Source organism: Hypomesus nipponensis, chromosome 6 (genome assembly GCF_054491055.1).
Source record: "Hypomesus nipponensis isolate SF chromosome 6, ASM5449105v1, whole genome shotgun sequence".
In the NCBI taxonomy this organism is placed as follows: domain Eukaryota; kingdom Metazoa; phylum Chordata; class Actinopteri; order Osmeriformes; family Osmeridae; genus Hypomesus; species Hypomesus nipponensis.
This window is the reverse complement of record NC_140366.1, coordinates 6,586,594-6,607,931: the sequence shown is the minus strand read 5'-3', so window position 1 is coordinate 6,607,931 and position 21,338 is coordinate 6,586,594. Positions and strand designations below refer to the sequence as shown.

The following is a 21,338-nucleotide window of genomic DNA, read 5'->3' as shown; positions in this document are numbered from 1 at the left end:
GTATTAAGTAAAAGTGCTGTATTTGATGACTTGCCTGTCTCGGAGAGTGAAAATATAGGGCGAATAATTTGGGGAAGGGATACGGAACCCACCGATGGCTCGGGACTTGAGACCTGTGTTTTACGCGACTCAGAAGACGCACATTAAAAACCTTTGGCACCCGAATTGGCTACCGCGAAGCTGCAAAGTCTATTGCTTGACATTTTGGCCCACTGTGCAACGTGTACTGGTCGGAAGAGAAAGCACTTTTAAACACTTTAGAGGAAAAATGCCATCGGTAAACCCGTGCGCAACGCTCAGTCTCGGAGTCTAACGCTGGCGTGTCGGGACAGTTGCAACAAAAAACACGAGGCTTCCGCTACTACAACGACTTTATTATGAGCACTAAAAAGTTTACATTCTAGCCACAGCTGCCTTTGGACAGTTTGTCTATTCCAGCTACGATTTTTACACCGTTATACACGAGGAGAAAACACAAGTGGCAGCGCTTGTCGATTGCAGACAGCGATCGAGCGGACTGATTGAGTCTACACAGTTCTCATGCCGCCTTTAAGGCCAGCCCCCAGCCCGGAGCCGAACACTACTCCCGAGCACACAAATCTCGAGTTTACTCTAGCGATCGGTAGATCGGTTCAAACGACAGACATGGCAGAAGTCGCCCCAGCAGCACCCGCTCCGGCCAAGGCACCCAAGAAGAAGGCAGCAGCTAAGCCCAAGAAAGCGGGACCCAGCGTTGGTGAGCTGATAGTTAAGGCTGTGTCCGCCTCGAAAGAACGCAGCGGCGTGTCCCTGGCAGCGCTTAAGAAGGCGCTTTCTGCCGGTGGCTACGATGTAGAGAAGAACAACTCCCGCGTTAAGGTCGCCGTCAAGGGGCTAGTTACAAAGGGGACCTTGGTCCAGACCAAGGGAACCGGCGCCTCCGGGTCTTTTAAAATCAACAAGGCTGCTGAGACCAAGGCAAAGAAGCCCGTCAAGAAAGCCGTCACTCCGAAGCCCAAGAAGGTTGTCGCCAAGAAGCCCGCTGCGGCCAAGAAGCCCAAGAAGGCTGTGGCGAAGAAGCCAGCAGCTGCCAAGAAGTCTCCCAAGAAGGTAAAGAAGACCGTGGCAGCCAAGAAGGCTACCAAGAGCCCCAAAAAGGCCAAGAAGCCTGTGACGCCCAAGAAGGTAGCAGCCAAAAGCCCCAAGAAGGCAGTCAAGGCAGCCAAACCCAAAGCGGCCAAACCCAAGGCCAAGAAGGCAACACCCAAGAAGAAGTAATTTCTTCAATACAACTTCTACGTGGCAGTTGCTTTCCTCACTGTTACACACGCTCAAACAAAAGGCTCTTTTAAGAGCCACCAACTCTTTCCGTGAAAGCGCATCCATTTGTTCCCCTCCACAAATACTGCTAAAGCTTAATTATTGCTTTGAGTAAATGCTCCATTTGGTCTAGGGGATTATCATAATATGTCGTTGACATGGGCATTCCACTTTACTAGAAAGACAAGTAGTCCATCCAGTGCCTCTTACGGTCTCGATAGATAGAGCTGAGCACTCATACTGTTGTCGAGCGGATTAATGAGTTGATTCGGTTCGCGAGTTTTCCACAACTCGCGATGCCGAACCATCGAGCACGTAAGTAGCGGGTCTGGCCCAGCTAGCAAGCGTGTGGTTAGCCGCCTCCTTTCACCATAACACAGCGTGTGACTCTTATCACTTTACGTGAGCCACGGCTGCGACGGTACGCACATACCTCTGGTCGCGCTGTGAGACCTCTCGAGGCTCAAAATGAGGACAGCACTTAGACCTCTTGGCCTTGAGACGCTGCTCCAGCCCTTTAGAGTTGACCCCACATTGGGCTGTGTCGCCGATTCGGTGCACAGGTGGCTGGGGTCAGACGAGAGTACGGCCGTTTCCTGTCTACGGCTCCGCAGCATCTCCGGAAGGATATAACGAGTTTGCTGACCAAAGGGACGGTGATCCCGGTTCCCAGAAACCAGGAGAACTCGGGTCTCTACTCCCCTTATGTTCTGGTTCCCTAGAAAAACTGAGGGGTGAGGCCGATTCTAGACCTGAGGATGCTCTACAAGTGTGGCCAGACGGCCTATTTGCATGCTGACAATAAAGCGTTTGCTGACTTGTGTACAGAGGAACAACTTTGGGATCAGCATAGATCTGAAGGACGCGTATTTCCATCTGTCTATCAAACTGAAGCACAGGAGATTTCTGCGTTTTGCCTTCGGTGGGCTATGCCTTTTGCCTATGATGTGACAACCTATTTATTATTCTCATGGAATAGCCTAGCTAATTACACATAAGCTTGTAGCCTATAACTAAACGACCGAAATTGGGTAGAGGAGCGACGGAAAGGAACAAAGAGAAAAGAGGGTGAGGACCAAATACCCCCTCGCAGTTTGGGATAAAGCAAAAGACTCCGCCTTCAGTTTTGCCGCTACCTCTGATTGGTTCAAGACTGAACCGGCCTTGTGACCAATGACTGCCAGTTACCGTGAAGTATAATAACTAAGCTCTGACCGATATTATTCACTGTATTATTAAACGTCGACAAAATGAGCGGACGAGGAAAAACCGGAGGCAAAGCCAGGGCCAAGGCAAAGACCAGGTCATCCCGCGCTGGACTTCAGTTTCCCGTGGGTCGTGTGCACAGACTTCTGCGGAAAGGAAATTACGCTCAGCGTGTGGGAGCTGGTGCGCCCGTCTACTTGGCCGCCGTGCTCGAGTACCTGACTGCTGAGATCCTTGAGTTGGCTGGCAACGCTGCCCGCGACAATAAGAAGACTCGTATCATTCCTCGTCACCTGCAGCTGGCGGTCCGCAACGATGAAGAGTTGAACAAACTCCTTGGCGGTGTCACCATCGCTCAGGGTGGAGTCCTGCCTAACATCCAGGCAGTACTTCTTCCCAAGAAGACCGAGAAGGCCGTCAAGGCCAAGTAATGTTCCTATTTATATTGGTGTGTTTGGTCATCCTCCTCAAAGGCTCTTTTAAGAGCCACTTATTTACCTTTTGAAAAGTGCATTGACTTTCTCCATAACAAGTACCGGTTTTACATCGTAGTGCCAATTAATCGTAATCAATTGATAAGTAGCTCAGCAGTTCAAATGAGGATGAAGGCGGAGGCCTACATTTTTAAATGTAGGCGGGCACGAAGGCTTTGTCAGCGTCCAATGGCATTACCATTGATCATGTGTGCTTTTGTTTAAACTGAAACATGTAAAAAAATATATATTTGTAAATACAACTTGCATTCATTTAACAGACGCTTTTACAAGTTTTGGAAAACCAAAAAGATACTGAAGCAAGTTGCATAGACATGCTCCCTTTGAGTAGTTAATGTTGTAGCTGCTGTATTTATTTTAATACTTAAATTTGTGTTTGGTATCTTATCTTAAAAACAATGATATATTTGCCCATTCGAGATTCCTAGGGGTTTCAGTGACTGCCATTTCTTTACTGTATCCAGTGGCTGACTTGCAACACTGTTTGCTACATTGGCGCTCAAGTTAGCCATACCTGCAACATTGTTTCGGGTGGCTTCACTTACAAGTGTAAGTGTAACACTTTAGCATATTGGGAATTAAATTCATACCGCACCATTTCCTTTTTGTAGAAGTTGGTTCTGGACTAGATACAATATAGCTGCTTAATGTCATCATTTGTAGAACATCGTTGTGTGAATTTTACATACAAGCATGCAAGAAAATGGAAGGACTTTGTCTTTTCATAGAGATCATGAGGTGGCTCTTAAAAGAGCCTTTGGGGATGCTGCAGTCAAATTACATTTAGGCGCGCTCTCCGCGAATGCGGCGGGCCAGTTGGATGTCCTTGGGCATGATGGTAACCCTCTTGGCGTGGATGGCGCACAAGTTGGTGTCCTCGAAGAGACCAACCAGGTAGGCTTCACTGGCCTCCTGCAGAGCCATCACAGCGGAACTCTGGAACCGCAAGTCAGTCTTGAAGTCCTGGGCGATTTCTCTGACCAGACGCTGGAAGGGGAGCTTGCGGATCAGCAGCTCAGTTGACTTCTGGTAGCGACGGATCTCTCTCAGAGCCACGGTGCCGGGCCTGTAACGATGGGGCTTCTTCACGCCACCGGTGGCTGGCGCACTCTTACGGGCTGCCTTAGTGGCGAGCTGCTTCCTCGGGGCTTTGCCACCGGTAGATTTACGAGCGGTCTGCTTGGTTCTGGCCATGTTGCTGGTTTCCTTCTCTTCGAGTCGAAAGTGAATACAGTAAAAGGGACGTGAACAAGTTTATATCTACAGCCACGTCGTGCATTGATTGGACAGCCTGGCGTTCGACTTCATGCAGCACCGGCGGGCGGCGGCCGGCTGCCTTGAAGCTAAGATTGCCATTGGCTGCTTCAAGTCAGCCGGGCTGCAGGCGACGCCGGCGTTGTATGAAATCGAACAAACCTATTGTCAGGCAGGAGCCTCCCTCTCGCCCGCCATTGGATGTTGTCAGTGCCGCCAAAAATTCAAACAAGACCCCGCCCACTCCCAAGATTGCTTTGATATTATAATTTTAAAATTAAGAAACAGTTTCAAACAACTTCCATTTTCCCTTTCAAATGGTCAAATTTAATCATAATTTCCAAAATAACAAGCGCTTTTTTTTACAAGGGAACATCGTATTTATTTGCGTGCATAGATGAATATCTAACATAGATTATCTTATTCGTAATGAGCATCTTTATCCTTGTGCACAATGTATGATTATCCTCCCAGGCTTGTTTGAAAAGCGTAAGGCTATATCGAGAGTAGACACACCAATATGGCCGCGCGTATTAACATGGTTTTCAGAGAGCATTGGGCGACGCTCTTGTGTACGTAGGCTACACATGATAAAGACACATTTTCCTTTTCATAAGGGATCTAATACTCGTAAGGGATATTCAAGGTGACACATTAGTAATTTATGTGTAATGTCAAATGTATAACTTTCTGGCTCATGAAAAACCTCAAGAATATATTGCGCTTTGCAAGAGTGATGTTTATGGCTCTTAAAGGAGCCTTTGGGGATCTTACAAAAGGTGTCTTCGACTTCATGCAGCGACGGCGGCCCCGACATTCGGCTGCAGCCGGCAGCCTTGAAGCTGAGAATGCCATTGGCTGCTTCAAGTCAGCTGGGCTGCAGGCGACGCCGGCGCTGCATGAAGTCGAACATACCTAAAGCCTCCGTGCCCGCCTAAATTTCAAACTTCATGCCTCCGCCCTCGTCCTCCTTTGAACTGCTGCGCGCAATGGCAATGGGCCGATCCTTTGGTCGCCTTAGTGGTTTATTTATGTATTACAAAATGATTTATAATCCAATTATTATTTTTTACTAGCGTCAATGTAAATGTATCCTACGGAAATTAGACTATTCAAATATGTAGGCTACATGGCCGTGGGAACGTTTTCTGCTGGGGGTGGGATAATAGGCTCCTGTAGACGTCTATCAAATAGGCAGAGTGCATGTATGATAATTAACAACGTTGATAAACCTATCCAAAGAAAGTTGTCTTACTTAAATATAAGGAAAAAAAATCGACGTCGGTTTAACCCACTACATTTGTGATTATGGCTCACTAGTGAAATAATTTGATCCCATGCAAATTGTTAATAAAGGTCAATGCGCTTTTCTTGAGTTAATTGGGTGGCTCTTAAAAGAGCCTTTGGGGAGGGTGACCGATCACATAAAAAAGGGATGTTACTTGGCCTTGACGGCCTTCTCGGTCTTCTTGGGAAGAAGTACTGCCTGGATATTAGGCAGGACTCCGCCTTGAGCGATGGTGACACCGCCGAGGAGTTTGTTCAACTCTTCGTCGTTGCGGACAGCCAGCTGCAGGTGACGAGGAATGATGCGAGTCTTCTTGTTGTCGCGGGCAGCGTTGCCAGCCAACTCGAGGATCTCAGCAGTCAGATACTCGAGCACGGCGGCCAAGTAGACGGGCGCACCAGCTCCTACACGCTGAGCGTAGTTTCCTTTACGGAGAAGTCTGTGCACACGACCCACGGGAAACTGAAGTCCAGCGCGGGATGACCTGGTCTTTGCCTTGGCCCTGGCTTTGCCTCCGGTTTTTCCTCGTCCGCTCATTTTGTTGACGTTTAAGATTACAGTGAATAGCATCGGTCAGAGCCCAGCTATTATACTTCACGGTAACTGGCAGTCATTGGTCACAAGGCCAGTTCAGTCTCGATCCAATCAGAGGTAGCGGCAAAACTGGAGGCGTTGCCTTTCGCTCTATCGCAGACTGCAGGGGGGACATTTCGTCCCCACCCTCTTCTCTCTTTGGTCCTTTCCGTCGCTCTTCTACTCAATTTCGGTCGTCTAGTGATAGGCTATTAGGCCTATGTGTAATTAACTAGGCTATTCCATGAGAATAATACATAGGTTGTCACATCATATAATCTGCTGTGTGACTGACAACTGTCCGCAGGAGATCCATGGTTACCTTTACCCTTCCCATTTTATGACTAGGATGCCTTGAGAATACTGACTTTTCTTTTCCAGCTGTTGTCGGTGACAAACAAGTTTTACATCCAGTTGTATTTTAACAATTAAGCATAAATAAATAATAGAGCAACTGGTGTAATGTTATGATCACAGACAGGAGCCAACTGTTTGATTTTTATGTTTAAATATGTGTGGTATAAAAATGGATCATTTCACTCTAGACTAGTGTAGGCCTAATATATTGAGAAAATAAACTTTATTTGCAATAGTTAATTTAACAGAATTAAACAGCAGTTGTAAACAACCTCTATCTTTGAGTCGCCAGGTAGCAGGTAATGTTGTAATGTCTTAAGTATGTATTGCCTTAGATATAGTTTATTAATCCCGTTGGGAAAATCAGGTATCTGTCACAGCACTCATATTTACAATTGCATACAATATGTACAGACAATACAATACAAACAAACAATACAATAAGTTATGTACAGTGTAGATAAGATGTATATGTATATTGTAGGTGTATAGTGCAAAACAGTGTGAAGTCATATATTAGTTATATATTAGAGTTTTTGACAGCTGGAACAAAGGACCTCCTAAGACGCTCAGTCCGAGAACGTAGGGTGTTGAGCCCAGAGTGCGAATTATAAAATGACAATAAGGGGGGGGTCAACTTCTTCTCCAGGGCATGTATCGGCCCCCCCCGACCTGTTGTTTTGACCTCTTTTGGGGGGGTCCAAGTCTTAATTAGGGGGGTCAGACCCCCCCAAACCCCCCCATAATTCGCACCCTGGTTGAGCCGCCCACTACGGAGGCTGCTGGACTGTCCTGCCAGGACATGGTGGAGGGGATGATTGACATTGCCCATGATGGCCAAGAGCTTGCCCCGCATCCGTATCTCCACCACAGTCCCCAGTGAGTCCAGGCTCTGCCCCACCACTGAGCCCGCCTTCCTGACCAGCCTGTCCAGTTGCCCAGTGTCCCTCTTGGACATATTGCCTCCCCAGCAGACTGCAGCATAAAAGAGCACGCTCGCCATTACTGACTGCTAAGACATGAGCAGCATCTCCTTGCAGACCTCAAAAGACCTGAGTTTCCTCAGGAAGAACAACTCTGCCCTTCTTGTACAGTGCACCTGCGTTAGCCGACCAGTTCAGCTTGTCGTCCAGGTGCACCCCCAATAACTTGTAGGTCTGCACCACAGCGATTTCCTTGCCCTGGATATTAATAGGTTGCAAATGTGGCTTAGTCTTACAGCAGTCAATGACCTTGCTGGTGTTAAGGAGAAGGCCATCCCTCTTGCTCCAGTCGCCGAAGGCTGTACTCCCCCTCCTGTTCCTCCCCTCACACACGCCACTATAGCCGTGTCATCTGAATATTTCTGGACGTGACAGGACCCAGAGCTGTAGGGGAAGTCAGACGTGTAGAGGGTGAACAGGAACGGAGGCAGCACAGTCCCCTGCGGAGCCCCAGTGCTGCTCACAGCAATGTCAGAGGCACAACTCCCCAGTCTGACAAACTGCGGCCGTCCTGTCAGGTAGTCTGTAATCCAGGATGTGAAGAAGGGATCCACCCCCATCCTTTCGAGCTTCTCTCTGAGTAAGAGAGGCTGGATGGTGTTGGAGGCGCTGGAAAAGTTGAAGAACATAATCCTCACTTGACTTCCGGGCTCATCCAGGTACGAGTAGACCCATTGGAGCAGGTAGTGGACAGCGTCATCCACCCCTTCACTCTCCCGGTACCCAAACTGCAGGGGGTCCAGTGCATGTTCGGTCAAAGGTCTCAGGTGGCGCAGAAAAACAGCCGCTCCAGAGTCTTCATGATGTGTGATGTGAGGGCCACCGGTCTGTAGTCGTTGAGCACGGCCGGGCGCCCAGTTTTGGGTACCTGACTGTAGGCTCAGGTTGAAGAGCTTTTGAAGGGGCTCGGCCAGTTGGTCAGCACAGACCTTCAGCAGCCTCAGGCACACTTCATCCAGGCCGGCCGCCTTTCCCGCGTTCCGTTTTTTCATCTCGTCAGCTGTGAGGCACAGGGGGAGGCTTGGGGGGGTAAGGGGCTCAGCCGTGAAGTTAGGGCTGTAGCTGTGAGGAGTAGCTGGTGAAGGGGACAGGCTGCTGCTGGAGGAGAGGTGGGGGGGGGGAGGACTGTTGATGATGGGGCCGCTGAGTCAAACCTGTTATAGAAGTAATTGAACTCATTGGCCTTAACCACATCAGGGGCTGTAGCCAGACTGCCCTTCTGCTTGTAGCCCGTGATGGTCTTCATTTCCCTTCACACCTCTCTGGTGTTGTTGTGCTGCAGCTTCCTTTCCATCTTCTTTCTATATTCCTCCTTGGCCTGTTTCAGGCTCCTCTTCAGCTCCCGTTGTACGAGCCTGCGCTCTCTTGCAGTACATTCCAGTCTGTGCTTTCATAACAGGACCGCTGAGCTTCTTTGGCCTCTGGTGTCCACTTCCTGAATGTCCTGGTGGTGACAGGCTACCTCACAACACAGGGTTTGTAGGAGGGCTGGAGAGTAACAGGTTGTGATATGATCTGCCGAGTGGTGGGAGGGCTCTAGATGTGTATGCTACAGCCCTGTACATTGGCGTACAGTAGATCAAGGATCTTATTTTCCCTGGTGAGACAGTCTACATACTGCACAAAGCCAGTTAGATGGGAGGAGAGACTGACAAGGTTAAAGTCTCCAGAGATCACAATGGCTGCATCAGGGTGCTGGGTCTGTACTCTCACAACAGTCTCATAGATGACATCACATGCCAATGCAGGCGCAGCCCGTGCCTGGATGTAAACAACAATGGTGACCATGTGAGAGAATTCCCTCGGAACATAGTACGGTCTGAGACCAACTACAAGAGTTCAATGTCCTGACAGCAAATCCTTTGTACAGTATTACATTTTTTGTTGGAATCAAATTGATTTTGTAACGTCATAATACATTTTCCCTGAAAAGGATTTATGTAACCCAAACACCTCCAGCATTTCTCTTGCGCTGCTTCCTGAATGTAACTCATCACTGATGAGTCATCAGGTACAAAGTCATCTAAAACATTGGTGTTCACCGAGTGCTCTTAATGACAGGATTTGTTTAACAATCCTTCTTGTGCTTAAAAAAAAAGCACCATCTCCTTGGGAACTATACAAGAACAATTATATCGACCACTATACTGACTCCCTTCTAAAAGTTTACAATTCCCACAAACTCATTGGGGAAGTAATACATAACCTGTATTTATGGGTTAAGGGTGTTACTAGCTATCAGAGTTAAGGAGAGGCTACTGCAGACAATACTCTAAAGTCAAGTCAGGTTTTCAACTTCTACCAAATCTGTTGGTTAGCCACCAACAGATTTGGAGTAGGTGCTTGCTATTTTTACAAAGCACTGTATTTAAGATAAGCATATCATGTCTTTACAATCTTCCCCAGTTATATTAACTGTGAACACAAAAATTACATTGAGCACAATTTTCAACATTAAATGTTTATGTGAGACATCCACGCCTACACCTGACCTAGAGGAACGTTCACTTGTCATGTTAAATGAAGAATTTGGAAGATTTTGGCCTGTGTAAAAAGTACCAAAGCATAATTTAAAACATGGTATAGTAGTCAATAGACAAATAAATGCAACATTCTATTAATTAATCCCAAAGGATATTTTATTACATACAAATAGACATTACAGCACGTTAGCAGGGGTGTCTTTTCACATGGGAAGGAGGATGGAGGCCCAGCATGTTGAAGAACTCAGTGAGCAGGCTCTGTGACACAAAGGCAAGATGTTTATTTAACTCTCGACCAACCAATAGTAAAACAATGTAATAATAATAAATACACGTATCAATATATAGAGTAATACTTACTGGATTGGACAGCTTTCTTTCCTAAAAAATATAATTAAATACATTTTGATCAGCAGTGAAATGTTACTAAGCAAGTGGTAGGCTAAATTCATGAAGCTTGGTGCATTTCTCTCTCTGGGATCTAAACATTAATTAATTTAAATCCCCATTGCACCAAACTAACTTTGGCCATTGTCAAAGTAATTTTAAATAGCAAATCAGCAATTTATAGTGCATTACAAATACTATCATTATTATTATTAACTTACCCCCATAAGAGACTTTGTAGTACAGATATGTCATGATACCGACACCCACCCACATCTCCTGGTAGGCCTGGGTGTAGTAAGGGCTCATCTTGGCCCACCAGTTTGCAAACACACGTCCTGCCATCTGAGTAGGACAAAAACAGACACTTTTGATGTTGTGACCTTTCAGTAAAACGTTTTGGAAATCACTGGATTAGCTAATCTTTTTGGAGATTGTAGTCTGCACTAGGATATACAAAATGTATCGTTTGTGCTTGGCACAACCTATCAAATAGTAGTACAAGTGCATTGACATATCTAATAGGCTACATTAACCACTCGAATTATATAAAACACCGTTATCACATAATACATTTAAAACCTTTTCGAGCAAATTCTAAGATTGTATCCATGGAGCCGAGTACTTTTACCTTGCAACGCTATTAGTACTGCTCGATGATATAACCATGGTTCATATATGCCATTATACTTAATAGTACAGCAATTTCACAGTCCACGTATGGTTCCGAACACACTGACTGGTTCTACAAGTTTGTGCAGTTACTAAACTGCTGTCAATGATTCTGAACGGTACTGTATTGGTACTTGGTAGTATTGACCTTACTAGCTCAACAGAGTAGTCTAGCTAGAAGCTATACCTTAAACGTAGACCTATCGTCATAACATTACATGTCGTGACGAATGTTCCTTAATTTTGTAGTTGGCATCACTTGAATATTTCGTAGGCAAAATACTAAAACTAACTATGGCTATGGCACTAAAAAAACAGCTAATAGAGCTAACTCGATAGCCGCCAAGTGTTAGTGTTAGCAGTAGGCTAATGCTGCGAGAACGACAAGTTAGCTAGGCTAGTGAGCTAGCATCAACTGAAGGCCTAACCGTCCTCTGTTCAAGACACCACGATGAACAACAGACGTAAATATACACTGGTATGACTAACAACGAGACACTTATTATGGTTTATTCTATACGACCATTAAAACTAATAGTGGTTCAGGAAATGATTACACCTACCTTTCAGTCTGTGTTGTATGAGGAGGAAGGTCACTTCCCAACAAGCAAGCAAGTTGTATGGAGTCGCAAAGCGCACTGGGATGTATTTTTCTTCTGTTGAGTCAGTAGTCTCATGTAGTAATTCCAGTGCGCGATACTGCCATCTATTGGACTGGAGTGTATTCTGTATTAATTTTTTCTATTTTTTTTCTTATTATTGACCAGAAAACATACAAAACTCTCTTATCTATTCAAGACCTTTATAATTTATAAAGGTATAGTCTCTGCTAACGTTGATCGGTTGATGCCCTTATATGTCAGAAAAATCCTGGGGAGATTATGTACAGATTCAGGGGCCTGGAAGGTTCAAATCTACACCAACAGAGGGACATGAGTTTACCACCCAAAAAGGAAAATCAGGGTAAACTACGTTTTGAGCTTTACAAGTTCACCACCATGTGGCAGCATAAACAACTGGTAGCAATGATGTGTTTTGATGTTACTGTCACCCTCCGCCTAACCATCTTTTTTTTTACTCAACTAATTTTGGAGTGATTCATTTAGTCAGTTATTCGTTTGTCAATCAGCTAACCAGCCAGTTAGTGAATTTCTTGGTGACAAGCCCTTGATAGCTATGCCACTGGGAATCACTCACCCTGGCAACCCTTTCAACCCAAAATGACTTGCTTGTTGTGATACAAACACCATCTTCACAGTGTGAACTTTGCACTCAATTGATAGATTTCTAGACCCCATATGCTTGGAATAGAGAGAGGGAGAGACAGTAAAAGAGTATGTGAGAGAGGAAAAGACAGATGATAGCTCATGGTCAAAGCAGATATTACATTCCATGTCTACATGCAGCTACCCCCTCATTTTTTTCTTTTTTTTTTCTCTTTTTCCCTCCTGTCCATCTTTCTGACCCCACTCCCCACTGCTCTCTCCATCTTTCCCTACCTTTTCATATGTCTTATCTTCCAGGACTTCCAACTGAGCTCTCACCAGTTATCGCCTAGCAACACGGCAGCTCCAAACACATCATTCACAGGGCCTCTGTCTCAGAGTGCTTGTACTCTTGGCTGATTATCGTGGCAAATATCTCTAAGGATTAGGAAAATAATCTATGTAGGATGTAAATACAAGAAAACATTGTTTCAACGTGTGTGTGTGTGTGTGTGTGTGTGTGTGTGTCTATGGTGGGGTGTCCGTTAAAAGAGAATAATAACAAACGTACAAATAACCAACAATAACAATAACAAAAATATTTGACGTACCCCAGCTCTAAATCTTCTTGTGTTGGCCCCCATTTCCATCAGTACCACCTCTCATGATGTGTGAACTAAACAGCACTTTTCTGAAGAACCTTGGTCTGTTCCATTATTTATGTTCAGAAAGTTAAATGAGGATATGCCCCATTTAGAAATTCCCACAATCAACACCACTCACAGTTCTGACAGGGACTCAAACCAATCCTATCACAAAGATAACGAATAGAGACTATATTAAAGACTAGCATACACAAACTCCACAATGTTGGTGGACAACAACTGTGATAATTAATGTATTTTTTGTCATTTACAATACCACAGGTGAAAGTAAATGACAAGACCTACAGTATACTATATGTTAGTTAGAATATGTTTTACATTTACATTTATTCATTTAGCAGACGCTTTTATCCAAAGCGACTTCCAAGAGTGAGCTTTACAAAGTGCATATGTCACTGATAATAACCACGTTTTCTCAGTAAGGTTATAAGAAGTCTTGATTTGAGGAGGAAGAAGTTTTCAACCTGGTTTTTCACCCTGGTTTTATAAAGGAAATTATAAATAGGCAACAGTTCCATCTAAATATGCTAAATGAATGGGCTAAGCTTCGTGTACGTGAGTTTGTCTGTGGCTGATGTTCACTGTTTTGAATTCTTGATTTATGACTTTACGTTAGTAGTTCTACGGACTTGGGGATTCAAAGTGAAAATGCATTGAATAGACACGAGGTTCAGTTTGTCACGCAGTTGTCACGCAGATGGCGTTGTGAAAATCATAAATGCATGTAATCAAAAGGGCAACAAATCATCAATGGAAAAGAGCAAAAATGGGAACGAACGGAACTGACGTCAGTCATTTCATCTGTTGACTTTCTCAGTGCTGTTGAGGTGATCCATGGTAACAGTGTCCTCTCAGCCAGCAACCGGTCTGTCATAGCGACACTTTCGTCAAGCTCGTACAGTACAGGACTCGATAACTACGATGCTCTGAGGGACCGATCTCAACAACCCGGCAAATTCCGGTGCGACAATACCGGATTCATGATCCACCCACCTGAACCGCAAGCAGAGAAATATCGCCAGGTGCTAGTTTACTCATCAACTTCAGTCAGACTCAGAGCAAGGAATTTCTGGAATGTTTAACGATGTTTAGCGCTACAGCAACCTACTTTACTTAGATAGCCAAGTGCTGCCTACCTTAACATAAACACAATTAAGCGGAAAAGCAAGAAACTAATAGCTGGCCAGCAATTTCAGTCAGCTGTACAGCCATTGTACTCGGACAAAAACGCAAAATGACGAATATCATTAGCGCTTGTGCTAGCTATCAAGGATTCGTGAAATGTTAGCTGTTAGTTACTTTAACTAGCTGCACTAGCAAGCATACATTATACTAAAGCTACGCAGCAAGTTAGTTATTTACTACGGAAAGATACTAACAAAAATAACTGCTTTGATCATATTGCAATCTATATAAACAGCACGCTAGATACTGTACTGTAACTAAGGGATCGTGAAGATGGCGACTGGAACGGGTTGGCAGCAATACTACAGCCCTGCTGGCAATCCATCCTCGGGAGCAGGGAAATATAACCCAGCATCATCATCAGCATCGACAATGTCATACCAGTCAGGCATCGCCATGGAATATACACAGGACCTACACCTGAAAATGAGCAAGAAAATAGCCCAGCTTACAAAGGTAAGAGATGTCTTTGAAATGTAGCTACAAGGGCCACCGGCTGCCTGTGCTTGTATGCTGATGCTACAGCAGTACACCTAAGCGGCGACGAGGTGAGGATGCTGCGAGTAGCATCCATCGACAGCATCCCTACACAGCATACTGTTGCTCTCAGCATGCTCACACATGCAAAGCTGAACATGTCAATGCTGAAAATGTCGCACGTGCTAAAATGTCGCTTATATCACTGTCCCATTCAAATTCTTCAGTTTCAATTTATGTCAAGAAATAGAAATCGGAAAAGACATCCCTCTCACGTGTTCTGCTGCAAGCTTTTACCACGGCCATAGCGAATCATGCTCTACACCCGCAGTTTATTATCGCCAAGGTGTCCAGTGTCCACCTATTGAACAAATGCTGCGTGAACCTCAAACTGTTAAACGCAGTATTTTATTATTTCATATTTTTATGTTGGATGTTTGAATAGCCAACACATCATTTAATGGATAAAGATTATGCATCAGGGCACGCATGTCTAGAGAATATCAGCACTGTACGTTTATTTGAGTATTATATTGGATTAGTTCTGCTCCTTATGCTTACAATACAGTTGATGGCCTCAATTGCCCAAACATAATGCCATATGCCGGTGCGGTGAGGGATGTTGGCTGCACTGTCCTGTTAAGACAGTTTTTCCCGCGGTCAGCTCGCTGCTTCTGGGATGTTTTATTAGTTTATAGTATTAATAGTTTGCACAACTTAAGTAGATAACCTTACATGGGAGATGTGATCAAATCTCAGTGTTTTCTTATGATACGCTCTCAGTGACCACCCTGCATTCAGATGAGAACCCTTGAATGTATTGGTCAGTCATTTTAGAACGATCCTACCCCCCACAATGTATATCTGCTGTGGTTAGTTACCCCTGCTAGTTACATATAAATCTGTTTAAGAATATAAAACGTATCTGGTCATTTACTTCCGATCTAGCAATGGGTGAGATTCTCTTCCACCTTGAATTTATGTAGAGGAAAATGCAGACTGAGAACAGGCAAGGCAGACTTATTTATAACTGCTGCTTGTTTTTCTCAAAAAGCCAGGGAAATATACAGTAATGTATTAAGGAGGGGGCGAGTGAGTGATAAATAAAATCAAAAGAAGGAGAGGGGGAAGGAAAGATCAGGAGATGGAGAGAAAGAGATAATCAAAGGTGCAGCCTGTCTGCCAGCTCCCTGCTGGTGAGATGGCAACGGTTAGTTATTAACCTCCACAGAATGTTCCCTGGATGATTGTCACACTCTCACGTCAGATTTCATTAAGATAAATGGGCTCTCTGCGAGACACACACACAGAAGCATTTTCCACACTTTTCAGAATGAAGGATTTTGAGATGTTGTAAAAAGAGGAAAAGCTAGCTTACTTTATTGTAGATGCATACGCTACAACATACAGTAAGTAGTATAGTATGTTTTGTCTGAAGATTTTGGTTACTTTTGGTTGGACTGTTTCGAGGTGCAATGTGAGTTTGGGTTGATTAGTCAAGTGGCAGGGGAGGAGGTTATGACAGAGCTTGAGCGTTCTGATCTTGACAGCAGCAGCCTGTGGTTGGGCTGAGTGTTGTGTTTATCCAGGAAGTACACATTCTTGTCATGCATACACACACACACATGACGTGTAGGGTAACTCTGTAAATACACATCAGTGAAAAGCCGCTTGAAATATGTAGATGTCTAACCTGTGCTCCCACCGTTTTTCATCTCATCAGTGGCTGATGCGTTGAGGCATGATGATGTGGCGTTTTGTGTTGAGTCATAGAGGTAAATAAGTGAGAGGACTTTTGAAGTTTACAGGGCCTGCTAATTAACTGGTTGAGTTCCCTCCTATGACAGGCCAAGGTATCTCTATAGCCAGGCTATATCTCAGACACGCAGAACAATAGAGGTGCACTGGCTGCCAGGAATACCTCTATAGTGCTATTCACACACTGTTTATCAGGCATAATTTTACCAAAGACAATATAATATACTGCTAAAGAGGCATTTCTTCATAGAGAATGTAATATTATGCTGTATAATCAATTTGCCTCATGACCTGATCATTATAATAGAAAAATCAACAACATAGCCAACCAGTCCCAAAAAAAGCATTTAAGCCTTAGTCAAATATAAATGTTTTGTAATAATGAGTGACTTCAAAAGCTGTAAAAATAAAACAGCGAGTCATTGTTAAGTGAAATATTTTTGCTTTTGACCATGACATGAAACTAATTTGTTTTTACCTTGCACCAACATTTACAAAAAGGAATTTGGAGGATTGTCAGAAGCATAAATTCAAAGGGATTTGTTTAATACACCTTTTAGATATTTCAAAATACCATAGCCTTCCTGTGTGTTCAATAGCTACTTGGCAGGTAGCTAGATGGCAACCACACAGAATCCTTACACTTAGAAAGTATTTTTAGTTTTAAAATGAGCCTAAACTTACTTGGGTAAAACCTATATGTAGGCAGAAACAATGCCAACCTCTAAAATGGAGGTCATAGGTCACAGGAGTTAATGGCTGACTTTAGCCGTGAGTGCTATGCTTCCCTCCATTCTCATGACAAACCCCCAGTATACAGTATTTCATGCCTGTAATTTCATGCCTGTTTTCTTTCTGAAGGAATAAATGGACTATGCATCTTCCATCCATCCCCTCTTCCTGTCCTCACCTCTCCGGCCCACCCGTCTCCCCATCTTTCCCTTCCATCCATCTATATTCACCCCGTCTCTCCCCGCGATCCCTCCTCTTATTTCCTATTTCACACTCATCCCTCGATCTCTTCACCCCCTCCTCCGTTCCTCCCATCGTTAATCTCACACTCTATGTGATGGGCTTGCTGTGTGTACAACGCTTGTCGCTGCAGTTATCTCTCTCACACAGGGTCCCATGTGACAGGCTAGTGAGTATTAAAGTGGTGTGTGTTGTTCCTTGCACATTGTCACACATAGCTTCGAGTAAACAGGTTGATTGCATCGTGCTCTCTCAAACAGCAGACTTCAGTGACATTGTGGGATGCCAGGTCTCCACTAGAGCCCAGCCAATAGGATCTTTTGGGTCCCATACTGATTCAGATAGGTCGAGAAAACGACCACAATTCAGGGTTTCCCGCAGGAAATGTGTTAGTTAAGGTGGTAGGATGGTGTTTGCTGTCAGACGGGGGGGGGGGGGGGGGTAGTTTGTGCAATAGACTGATGCGTTCTGCAGAGAAGAGAGACTGGCGTTGGTCACGGTTTGGAATAGAAGGGGGGGGGGGGGAACAGGACAACGGCGGATATTGCAAAAACATAGTTTTTGACGACGTAGTTAAGGCGGCAGGCGTGTGTTGCTTAGGTGGCCGCCTTAACTGAAAAGGTGCTGTGGGAAACCCTGCAATAAATCTGGTGATAAATTTTATTTTCATGTTTTCTCTTATATGACTGATTGAATAGGCTAGTAGATATGCCTAACCTTTTCTCTGGAGGTTTCACCAAACAGTGAAAGCTGGTCGGAATAGATAATAATTATCAGCAACTTAGACTGTCAGCATTTTATATGTGAACTAAAGGCAGACAGATAGCCTAGTATATCTCTTGAGGGCCAATGTCGTTAGATAATGCAGACAGATATTGATGCCCTCTGGTCTCCACCATCCGTCTTTCTAGAAATACTTTGGATGATGATATTGTGTCAGGATGCAATGCTATGGAGGGTTTTTCCCAGACTGATCTAAAATGTTACAAGGCAGAGCATTAGTGTGAAACAAGCAAACCAAATAAATGAATCCATATTCCAGCTTGTGGAGCAGTCACAGACAAGAGGCAGGGAGAGAGAGACTGATGGACTGATCTCATCCAGCTTAGACTGTCCGAGCGTTCTCTTTTACATTCCTCATTAGTTTCTAACAGGGTTTGGGCATTCAGAGAGAACCAAGCAACCTACACACACAGTCACCCACACTCACAGTACAGACACTTCATGGTTTGATTCATAGCAGAGCCAATTTGGAAGAATTGGCGAGGTAACCTGCCCCCGACTGACTGTTGACTTGTCCTTTTGGTCTAATGGCGAACTCTTTGGCCTGTGGGCGACCCTGGGATTGGTCCTGGCAGAGTATGTAGCAATGAATGCGCGTCTCATTTCTCCGCTGTGTCCAACATACTGGTGACTCATCTAGCCTCATTTACTGCAAAACATCCGAATCCTATGTCTCTGCTTCCTCCTTCCAACCCTTACAGACACACACACACACACACAGACACACACACAGACACACACACAGACACACACAGAGCTTACATGGGAGATGTACATTCCTTTTCTCCCTTTTCCCTCTAGTTCGTTGTGTCTGTCAGCCTCTTTATTCTCTCGTCAGTGTTCCAGTAGCAGGGTGGTGAATATAGGCTACGCTCCCTCTGATTATGACACCACTTAATAAACCATTTAAACCAATCAGGCCTCTGCTGCTCATTACTCTGTCTCACATAAATAGGCTGCACTGCAGTACCGAACTTGTACCCAGTAGGGGATGGCCAGGCATCATCCATCTTTTAGCCCAGTAAGCTGAATCCTAGACAATAGCTCTGCATGTGTATTCCTCCTACAGGATGGGAAAGTGACCGAATCCTCTGTTCGCTAACGTTAGCGTAGCAAACACTTGCTGAAAGACTGCGGGTGACTGATCAGTCTCTGTTAAGCCAGTCCTGCCAACTTTGACCCAACCCGATTGGCATCTTATTTGGATTAGGATTCTGTGCGCACATACCATAGCACGATCCTTGGAACAGATTGGCAATTTCTAAAGCTTGCCAGATGCGAGTTAGCAAACCTGCTTATTGTCAGAATGGTTTGATTGACTATTTTGCTCTGACTTGCTGGCTTGTTGGCTGATTCAGATGCTGTTGTCAGAGCCAGGTGCATGAACCACCTTCCCTATCAGCTGGAGATTTAGCAACCATAACAACTGCAATAGTCTCCATTTGACTGTTTGCCAGCCTTTAATTACCGTCCAAGGAAAATAGCTTAGAGCTACAAGCTGGATACTATACCACAGATACAGCTAAGCTAACATGCATAGATGGATAGTTACCATACACATAAGACTAGGATGCATTAGCGGGCACAGGCTAGAGGTTAGCGTGCATAAGCATGGCTATAACATACAGTCAGGAAAGGGCAAATATATTTGTATTTCATTATATATTTATATTATAATATTTTCTATATTATAATAAAACTATTTATAGTTTCTCGTAGCATAGAGCAAAGACTCAAACCACCAAACAGGTGTCAGACTAGAACAGCTGGGGATGCTTGGTTAGTGAATATGGCCAACCGGGCTAAGACTATGCTTGCACTTTTCTTCTGCAGGTACTGCTGTATTTAGTTGCCATGGAAACTCATAGACCGTACATTGAATTACTGTTGCCATTTAGGGAAAAAAGCTGTGCCAACCAGTCTCTGAGAAAAGTGTCTTGAAACTCCTGATTTCTCCAGCCTTTGAGCAATGTGCAATTACAGTTCGCCCACTCATAGCTAAATATACGCCACACGTATGTGTGTGAGTGACAATCAGAAACTTTCTTTGTGTTTAAGTTGACATTAAGTTGACAAGTTTTTATTTCAGCCTGACCGCACCTTCGTTCCAAGGTTAATATTTCTCAATATCAGACCAAAGCCCTCGTATGCCAGGTAGCAAACTATAGGATTCCTCCCCCTGCTTTAGGGGAAGTACTCTCACATCTGACGTTACAGCAGAAATAGCAGTTCTCAGTTAACAGAAGTTTACTGTAAGCACCAATAATGAGGAGTACAACACATAGCAAAATGATAAGTCATCACTGACCCATCAATTAGAGTTTTCAGGGTGCTGCAGGATACTGAAATCTCTCCAGACTCAGTGAATAAAGGTTTACAACCAAAATCCTTTTCATTGTCATACAACTTTCTAGAACAAGAGTGATTACACAGCATTACTATGTCTTTGAAAGATCAGTTTTACCCTGACTATTATGTTGTTATTCTACTGAGAAGCCAAATGCCTCCAAGCCCTGCAGGATATCTGGCAGGGGATGACAGAGAGAAAAATCTGATGAAAGAGACAAACATTTTAACCAAGACAAAAATGGTATGGAAAATTGGAATGTATACGTAAGATCATTAATTCAGGGTTTGTAGCAAAAAGTAAAATTTATTTTGATATCCCAATTTTCCTACTTCACCATCACTTCATCACCTAGTTTGTGGCTTGGATAGGTACTTTAAAGTATAAAAAAACGCACTCTCAAGCTTGCTCGTTGCTTCTTTTGACCAGCTTATTAGAATGACAGACACATTTTGGCCTAAGCCACCGTCAGTCTGTGTCACAAAAAAAAAAAATCACAAAAAGAAAAAAAAGTGGTAGGCACTTTGCCATGCTCCGTCCCCTGAGTTTTTGGGGTAAAAAAATGTCCCTAATGAACCTAATCTAATCAATCCACTGCAAATTGGAGGGACATTATCCTGTTGTTCATTTGATGGCTTTCACCACAAAGGAGTACCCTATCTTATCTACCCAAGTTTGGAGCTTCAAAGAGTGACAGAATCACTTCCTGGAATACAGAATGGACTGGGATCACTCGCCTTCACTATAGTCTTGGAAGACTTTTTAATGAAAACCCAGAGGGTCTTCAATTGAACCGTTTTAAACTTGGCCTACAGGCAAATTGTGTGATGTTGTAGATATTTTGTCCATACTGTATTAATATAAAAGTAATTTTCCTATTAACTCCTAGTAACTTATTTTCCTTCTTGGAAGATCATCAAGTCGCTGTTGGATAAATGTACATCAGTAAA

The 21,338-nt window shown here is 44.1% G+C and overlaps 6 protein-coding genes across 21 annotated transcripts in view; 3 read left to right on the top strand and 3 right to left on the bottom strand.

The window, feature by feature from the left end:
• Nucleotides 1-599: 599 nt before the first annotated feature.
• Nucleotides 600-12,882, top strand: LOC146286738 (histone H1-like). 3 transcript variants are annotated; one of them, XM_084699844.1, is made up of 2 exons: nt 600-1,253; nt 12,520-12,882. In XM_084699844.1, exons 1-2 carry the CDS (start codon nt 646-648, stop codon nt 12,530-12,532), a joined length of 621 nt encoding a protein of 206 aa, XP_084555970.1. In that variant the 5' UTR covers nt 600-645; the 3' UTR covers nt 12,533-12,882. The 3 variants fall into 3 exon arrangements, 2 of the variants coding, with proteins under 2 accessions (XP_084555970.1, XP_084555971.1); XR_014758458.1 differs by lacking the exon at nt 600-1,253 and adding an exon at nt 11,775-11,959; XM_084699845.1 differs by lacking the exon at nt 12,520-12,882 and having other exon boundaries at nt 600-2,414.
• LOC146286742 (histone H2A) lies at nt 2,535-3,598 on the top strand. The gene has a single exon (XM_084699851.1). It carries the CDS (start codon nt 2,550-2,552, stop codon nt 2,934-2,936), a length of 387 nt encoding a protein of 128 aa, XP_084555977.1. The 5' UTR covers nt 2,535-2,549; the 3' UTR covers nt 2,937-3,598.
• On the bottom strand, nt 3,715-4,220 carry LOC146286741 (histone H3). The gene has a single exon (XM_084699850.1). The coding sequence runs from the start codon at nt 4,191-4,193 to the stop codon at nt 3,783-3,785; it is 411 nt and encodes a 136-aa protein (XP_084555976.1). The 5' UTR covers nt 4,194-4,220; the 3' UTR covers nt 3,715-3,782.
• On the bottom strand, nt 4,547-6,078 carry LOC146286740 (histone H2A). Its single transcript, XM_084699852.1, has one exon. It carries the CDS (start codon nt 6,076-6,078, stop codon nt 5,692-5,694), a length of 387 nt encoding a protein of 128 aa, XP_084555978.1. The 3' UTR covers nt 4,547-5,691.
• atp5mj (ATP synthase membrane subunit j) lies at nt 10,067-11,666 on the bottom strand. Its single transcript, XM_084700329.1, has 4 exons — nt 11,560-11,666; nt 10,546-10,669; nt 10,298-10,318; nt 10,067-10,195 (listed from the first exon to the last, which is right to left on the bottom strand). The coding sequence occupies exons 2-4, from the start codon at nt 10,667-10,669 to the stop codon at nt 10,182-10,184; spliced, it is 159 nt and encodes a 52-aa protein (XP_084556455.1). The 5' UTR covers nt 11,560-11,666; the 3' UTR covers nt 10,067-10,181.
• A 793-nt stretch (nt 12,883-13,675) lies between the features above and the next one.
• The window catches only part of fam184ab (family with sequence similarity 184 member Ab), a 44,505-nt gene continuing 36,842 nt past the window's right edge, over nt 13,676-21,338 (top strand). For 11 of the 14 annotated variants that reach the window (XM_084700041.1, XM_084700042.1, XM_084700030.1 and 8 more), the window contains exons 1-2: nt 13,676-13,888; nt 14,325-14,507. In XM_084700041.1, coding sequence (XP_084556167.1) covers nt 13,847-13,888; nt 14,325-14,507 — 225 coding nt within the window. In that variant the 5' untranslated portion in view covers nt 13,676-13,846. Of the gene's footprint in view, nt 14,508-21,338 lie in introns of all 14 variants that reach the window. The other 3 variants (XM_084700034.1, XM_084700033.1, XM_084700032.1) reach the window with 3 other exon arrangements.